Source organism: Durio zibethinus, chromosome 11 (assembly GCF_047325235.1).
Source record: "Durio zibethinus cultivar Kanyao isolate XHJ-2024 chromosome 11, ASM4732523v1, whole genome shotgun sequence".
Taxonomy (NCBI): domain Eukaryota; kingdom Viridiplantae; phylum Streptophyta; class Magnoliopsida; order Malvales; family Malvaceae; genus Durio; species Durio zibethinus.
In genome coordinates, this window is record NC_143172.1 from 20299394 (window position 1) to 20306985 (window position 7592).

The 7592-nt window shown below is 38.4% G+C and overlaps 1 protein-coding gene and 1 pseudogene across 2 annotated transcripts; both read left to right on the forward strand.

The window, feature by feature from the left end:
- The first annotated feature begins 370 nt into the window (after positions 1-370).
- On the forward strand, positions 371-3177 carry LOC111289482 (NAC domain-containing protein 91-like). The gene is made up of 5 exons (XM_022880569.2): positions 371-961; positions 1315-1620; positions 1711-2064; positions 2308-2685; positions 2767-3177. The coding sequence occupies exons 1-5, from the start codon at positions 515-517 to the stop codon at positions 3022-3024; spliced, it is 1743 nt and encodes a 580-aa protein (XP_022736304.2). The 5' UTR covers positions 371-514; the 3' UTR covers positions 3025-3177.
- Positions 3178-4091: 914 nt separating this feature from the next.
- LOC111289486 (IAA-amino acid hydrolase ILR1-like 3) lies at positions 4092-7291 on the forward strand (annotated as a pseudogene). The gene is made up of 5 exons (XR_016346485.1): positions 4092-4497; positions 4592-4717; positions 5532-5844; positions 6069-6199; positions 6822-7291. The product of XR_016346485.1 is annotated as an IAA-amino acid hydrolase ILR1-like 3 (transcript).
- Positions 7292-7592: the final 301 nt, after the last annotated feature.

A 7592-nucleotide genomic window follows, 5' to 3' on the forward strand; every position in this document is an offset into this window, starting at 1 on the left:
GTTCACACTTCACAGCACTTTCGTACGTTGCTACGTAATCCATGTAGACCCCACGCTTTTGGGTGTGACGCCATTTCCACATGTCAAGATCTTATTCGCTGGATTACTCAATGCTCTTGGGAGAATCCGCCCTTGGATTTCGGAAAAATTACGCCATTGGACACTAACAAAGAGGAAGAGTGGAAGGGAATCTACGCTCTTTGGGGTGGACGGCGGGCATAATGGTAAAAAAGCACAAGCAATACGCAGAATATCCGGGTCGAAACGCGGGTAAATGTCTGAAATTGAAATTGAGAAATAAAAAATAACGACTTTCTAAGCTCTTTCCTTCGTATAATTATTATATCCTTTGAAAGGCATAAGAAAAGCTATGGGCCATCTGCCATTCCCTTCGAACTCTTCACCGAGCTATGCCAAATACTGATTCCTTGTGAATCTCGTCTCCTTTTCCCTTTCTATAATTTTTTCTAAAAATCTCCCAAACAATCATTTTTTGGGTCAACAACATTTTATCATGGATGTTCTGTCACTGAATTCACTACCCATAGGATTCCGGTTCCAACCAACGGACGTGGAATTGATCAATTTTTACTTACGGTCAAAGATAAACGGGGACAGAAACGATGAGGTTGGAGTCATTCGTGAAATCGATGTTTGTAGATGTGAGCCATGGGATTTGCCTCATTTGTCCGCTATAAGGACTCGTGACCTGGAGTGGTTTTTCTTTTGCCCACTCGACCGGAAGTACCCCAACGGCAATAGACTCAACAGGGCTACCCAGCTTGGTTACTGGAAGGCTACGGGCACGGATCGCAAGATTAAGTCTGGGTCCAGCTTGATCGGCATGAAGAAAACTCTGGTGTTTTACTTCGGTCGGGCTCCTAGAGGAAAGCGAACCAATTGGATTATGCACGAGTACCGTACTACCCTCGATGAGCTTGACGGCACCAAACCCGGACAGGTTTCTCTTTTCTTTTTCTTACTTCTGTTCTGTTTAGTTATCCATGTTATTATGATCATGGAAAATGAGGCCAATTTGGTAATATGGGTGGTGGAAATTAGTTCACATCATGAATTCCTTGATATGGTTGATATTTTGATACAAGATTAGTTATGCGATTCCGTTTGCATTAAATCATGTTTTTAATTTGGTTGACGGTTCTGTTTTTGTACACAACTACTAGGGTTTATGCGTATATATGATCAGTGGGTCAATTGTGATAATGTGTTGAAGCAGTTGCTTGATTCACATGTATTGATTCTTCGATGATAGTTTTTCTTATTTTCGTTGTTTTTGTTTTCTCCTTTGTGCAGAATGCGTTTGTAATTTGTCGTCTATTCAAGAAACAAGATGAGAGAATTGAAGATATAAATGGTGATGAAGTTGATCCTGGTGTATCGTCTCCTACTGAAGACATGCAGTCTGAGATAAGAGTGCCTCAAGACTTTCCTGTGGTGGAAGGGATAGCTGAAAAAATTCCCATTAGCAATGAAACTTGTCCTGTAGTTTTGCCCAATGAAGTGATTTCTAACGCTGTTGCACCTATATCAGACTGCAACAACAATGACTTTGAAGCTTATGGTGTAACAGCTCAAATGGTAGAAATAGCACCTACAGAGGTGAGAAATGAAACTGAATTTGGATTTGGATTTGGATTTAGACTTAGATTTTGCAATCATTGCTGTAGTGCTTATGTTGTTCAATTTCAGGTGGATCCACTTGGATATGCTTTGAATCATTTTTGTGATCCCATGGTCATGCCACTGGACTGCAAACTCTTTTCTCTGTTGCACTCTCCGATTGAAGCAGAGCAAGCACCTCGGATGTTTGATCATGTTGGGAAGAGTTTCAGTCGGGTGGAGTTAGAGCATGACACAAATGAAAATGATACCTATATTTCCGACTTCTTGAATTCTATCCTAAAAAATTCCGATGACAACGACAGTGATGACTCTGGCAGTCAGAAGAATTCATCTATCGAAAGTGATACCCCTAAGGCCATGGCCTTTGGTAAGGATGGTGGATCATGCACTGAATCAGATGCGGAAGTGGTGCAAGTATTGGTGAGTAGAAGCCAGCTAGTTAGTTATTGTTTATCCTGTATTTGTACTAGTTTTCCCATTGAACATCATAGTGTTTCAAGATTCATTCAAATGTTATGGCTCATAGTGCTCTTATGAATTCTGATCATGCGAATGATATGCATAATTTCATATTTGCATCTTCAGGCATTAGGAACATTTTTGCATTAAGAATAACCTTTTCTTTTTTTTTTTTCTAAAAACAATAATTCTCCTTTGGAACAGCCTCAGACCATAACTGCCAATAAAGGGGCTCCTCTAGAGAATAAAGCAACAGCACAAGATTGCACCATTCCAATTCACAAGCAGAACGTTAACTTTTCTGGCACCGGGCCAGCCTATAATGTGCTAAATAGTAATGGAGAATTGAGCAATAATGCGAATACAACTTGTAATGTCGATAATGCTATCACTGGAATCAGGATTATGTCTCCCCCTGCTCGAAGTCCACTAGACACTGAGAACTCTATGACACAGGGTAATGCGCCAAGAAGAATACGTCTGCAGCGTAAGCTTCAAGTTGGCCCACTTCACAGTGGCAATGCAACAAATAACTGGAGTAGTGAAGAGAAAGAAGATGATCCAAAACCAGTTGTTACAAAGGTGAGAAGTTTGTAACTGATAATAATATAGAACCACTGCCAAATCCAGATATGTTTGGACCTTAATAAGTTGTCTTTGCAGGAGGTAAAAGTCATGGAAGAGAATATCATTGTCGGTGATGCTGTTGCTTGTGGCACCATGGACGAACCCCTTTCTGAGTCAAGCAAAAACAATGTTTTGAGGTCAAAGAGCACTGTTTCAGTTTGTGAAGAGGTTCCATCTCGATGCTCGAAGAAGTTTTCAGCTGGTCGCTTGCACAAGCAGTTTGCTGTTATGTTTTGGGTAGCTGTAATGTTAATCTTGTTTATAGTTTTGTTTCACACATTGAATGTCTTGTAATTTGATGCTGCTTATTTGGTTGCGTATATTAGACTCGTCTCATATAAGGCTCTGTACTAGTTAGGACTGCGGCAATGATTTTGAGTACTAACATTTATGTATATGATCTATTTAGTTAGTGATACAGAGCATCTGTTTATGCAGTATATATAACTGCTTTTCTCTCTGGTTTTTGCATGTTGCTTCACGAAAGCTTTGCCATTGGGGCATACTGATAAGCGATTACCATTCCGTTTCTCTACAAGGGTTTGGCCTTAGTCTGGTTTCATTCTTATTATTTTGTTCAGCTTGAGCCTATTGTTATTCCTTGTGATAATGTCACTAAGGCTCTATTTGGTAACCCAGTGTGAGTGCGGGAGTGCTCCTGCTGCATGGAGCCCAATTGTAAAACGTACTTTCGGATGCGGTGGAGCATTTTCATTGGGCTCCCAAATGGCGCCTTAGAAGAAGAGTGAGGGTCTCGTGTTGAGATTATGAAAACTAGAAGTACCCTAAGTTTTAAATATGAGCTGTCGGAAGTAGGACCAATAATTTTAGTCTGAAGAGCTCTTTAACAAAATCTGCTAAGCATGGACCAGAACGTTTTAATTAATCTCAATGGTCCAAAGTAGAATGGCGAGTACGACCTTCAGGAGGAACTTCTCCAACGTGTATTTTTTTAAAGTGAAATTATCAAAAATTGAATTATAATTATCAAAATTAAAAATTCAACACTTTATCAACCCTACAAATAGAACAGATATTGACCCAACATATACAATTTACACCCAATTACCACTGCAGTTTCCATGTAAAGGCCCCAAAAAAGGCTTTAAAGCCAACGTTGGAGAAAATGCAGTGCTGGTGCTGGATCACTCGTATCAGCTATAAAATCTTTACGATGGGGTGAGAGAGGCTCGAACTCTCGACCTCAGGATAACTCTTAAAGCTATGAGACCTACGCGCTAGCCAACTGCGCCACCACCCCTTGGTGAACTCTCGATCGAAAAACAAACAACTCGACGGAGATTGTTTCAGGTGGCTTCTCTCCTTCCCTTCAAAGCGCGGAAACAACCTTTTTTTTTTTTGGTTTTCTGTTTTTCAGAAATGAATGACTGTTTGTAGAAAGTCGACAGTCAGACAACTTAGATGGGTCAAACAGCTTTCGTCCCACATGTTTTGGTCTCTGTGCTTTTCTGCCTTACCTACCCGTCGGCTATACACTTTAGACATGACCGTGATTACAGAGATCAACTCTTAAGTTCAGCACAGCAAGACAAAGACTGGTTGGTTTCAATCAGGAGGCAAATCCATGAAAATCCGGAACTCCGCTTCCAAGAACACAACACTAGTTCTCTTATCCGCAAACAACTTGATCAACTTGGCATCCCTTACTCAGGCCCGGTTGCCGAAACCGGCATTGTCGCCCAAATTCGCTTTGGGTCTAAACCCGTTGTTGCTCTTCGGGCTGACATGGGCGCTCTTCCCATTCAGGTGATCCTACCGTAAGTAATCCTTTTCTTCTTTTTACCATATTTAGGTGATCATCACAACTGTTTTGTTTTGTTTACCATGATTATTTCTATAGGAGCTTGTGGAATGGAAGCATAAGAGCAAAATAGATGGAAAAATGCACGCATGTGGGCACGATGCTCACACCACCATGCTTCTTGGAGCTGCCAAGTTGCTTAATCAACGCTAAGATAGGCTTAAGGTTAGCTTTGATTTGAAATCTTCATCGCTGTTTTGTTATATTCTCGACTGATTGGATGTGTAGTTGACTTAGCTATGTTTTCTCAAGATTACAAAGGAAAGCCTTGAAGAAGGGCAATTACGTACCACCATGGAAGAATGAACCACTTACTGACTGAAGTTAGGTTTTAAATGATTAATGATACTTGGCCAGGTTGTAAATCACCTCAGGCTAGAGGTAAGGCAGGGTAGACTAATTTGTTTGTTTCTCCTGATCTGCAAAAGGGGAATTCCAATCCATGTGCTCAAGATGGCAAATACTAGGTCATTCATTATTACAAGCTTTTCTTCCTATTATCCTTAACAGTTTCTACTTGTTTATATTATACCGTACAAGTTTCATTTTAATACAATTCCATGTTATACAGGTTCCATTTGAGAAATATGGTTTAACTAGAGACTTACAAGAGGAAAAAAGTTATAAGTAGTCAATTTTCTTACAACATCATACCGTACTAGTTGACTCGTACTTATTATTGATTTTCATCCCTTCCCATGAAAACACATGTACATATATATACATATATGACATATAAGAGCTGTGTCCATCAGATAAAGTTCTATATGTATTTGAAGAAATGGCCCATCTTAAATGCTGCAGGACTGCTAATGAAAAATTCATCTAAAAAAATTGAATAGATTTGTTGTAAGAATCATGCACGCTTATCACATTTGTCTTTGTTTAACATTTCAAATCCATTTGCTTATGTAACTATTAGTGTTTAAAGTTCACAATACTTATTCAATTTCAAGTTTTCCGTTATATGCCACTGAAGGGAACTGTCAGACTACTTTTCCAACCTGCAGAGGAGGGAGGTGCAGGTGCATCTCGCATGATAAAGGAAGGAGCTCTAGGTGATGCTGAAGCAATATTTGGAATGCACATCATTTATGAAAAACCCACAGGAAGTGTAGCGCTGGTTCCAGGGCCGCTGTTAGCTGCTACATGCGTCTTTGAAGCCAAAATAGAAGGAGTCGGCGGGCATCCTGCAGTGCCTCATTCTACTGTAGATCCAATACTTGCTGCATCCTTTGCAATTTTGGCATTGCAACAGCTAACCGCTAGAGAAGCTGATCCTCTCTATAGTCAAGAATATTCCCATTTTCTTTCCTGGATATCCATTGTCAAGTTTGTTTGTGACTTATAGTGACTTATAGTAACTTATAGAGGAATGGTCCATGCCTATTCTTTGATAAATTTGACATCTATCATTTATTTCGATATACAACAATGATACCTATGTAGTGGCTAAAAAACATAGAGCATCCAATGCAACCTAATGCTGATGCTTTTTTTTTTTTCGCCTTCTGTAAGGTGTTGTCCATTACTTTTATCAGAGATGGATCTGCATTCAACGTGATTCTGCCATATGTTGAATTTGGGGGCACTTTGAGGAGTCTCACCACTTAAGGCTTGCATAAACTCCAACAGAGGTTGAAAGAGGTACACAGACTTATTTAGTCTTTTTACCTTTTGGTTTTAGTGATTGATACCGTGATGGTTCATCATGATTTTCCAGTTGAGATTAAGAAAACTCCTCGTATGTCCTCTGTCCTTAGCTTTTCCTACCCTTTGAGGCAACTTTCTTACTAACATAATGCATATATCTTATTTCATTATGGAGTGGACAGATTCTTGTAACCCTCGTGGTTTATTTTCTTTTCTTCCTTCTTTGCTGAGATGATATTCCCATAAATAAAATATCTTATATTGAGAGTACAAGCTCCTTGTTCCTCTGTTTCAAGTCAATTATTTCTTGTCTATTAAGATTAATCCCTGTTTATTTAAAAAAAAAAAAAAGAAAGAAAGAAAAGATTACTCCTGGTTGGTCTGATGTATTGGTGATCTCGGCTCTGGGAATTATTTATTTTATGTTGTTTGTTACTTTAGTTTTTCTCTATACTGTCTGTGCTTCAGGTTATGTTATATTGATCAACTTAATTTTTTAAGATCTTCGCTGTCTGTCAATTGGTTTGCTCTTAAGAACGCTCTTAAGAACCGAGTGAAAGATGTTCCCTTTTTTTTTTCAGCCTAGGCATGATTATGTAATCGTAACTTGTTGTAGGTCATAAAAGGACAAGCAGCCATACATAGATGAAATGCTTCAATTGACATGACAGAAGAAGAGTACCCGCCGTATCCTGCCATTGTAAATGATGATGTCTTGCATCAACATGTTCAGAAGGCTGGTAGCCTTTTGCTTGGTCCTGAGAATGTCAAGAGGGGGCAACAAAGGTATCGAAGGAGAGGACTTTGCCTTCTATCAAGAATTAATCCCTGGATTCATGCTAGGCATTGGAATAAGAAATGAGGAAGTTGGCTCAATTCATCCACTACACTCCCCTTATTTCTGTATTGACGAGGATGTCCTTCCAATTGGGGCAGCCTTAAATACTGCTCTTGCAGAACTATACCTGAATATTGAGCACAAACATTCCATTTTACATCAAACATTTTAAGTGCTCCAAAAGTAATGATAAATTCTTTTGTGCTGACACACTCAAAATTGAAAAATAAAAAATTTTTAAAGAAAAATTTTCACCGCACTTTTAAGTTTTATTTTTTGGATATTTTCAAAATTTTAAGTGATGAAGTTAATAAAGAGTGATTTAAGAAATAATTTTTTTTATTCTTGTTGAATGATTGTTTAGTGAGAGAATGTATTTGATAGCATTAATAATGGTGCAATTGTCTTTTTCTTTTTAATATAAGAATTCGTTGTAAACAATTGAAATAATATAATAATATATTATTTAAAAATTTTGTTTATAATTTTTTATTATAAATAAACACTTTCAAAAAAAAAATTATGGATTCGTCACTAAATACATTTACT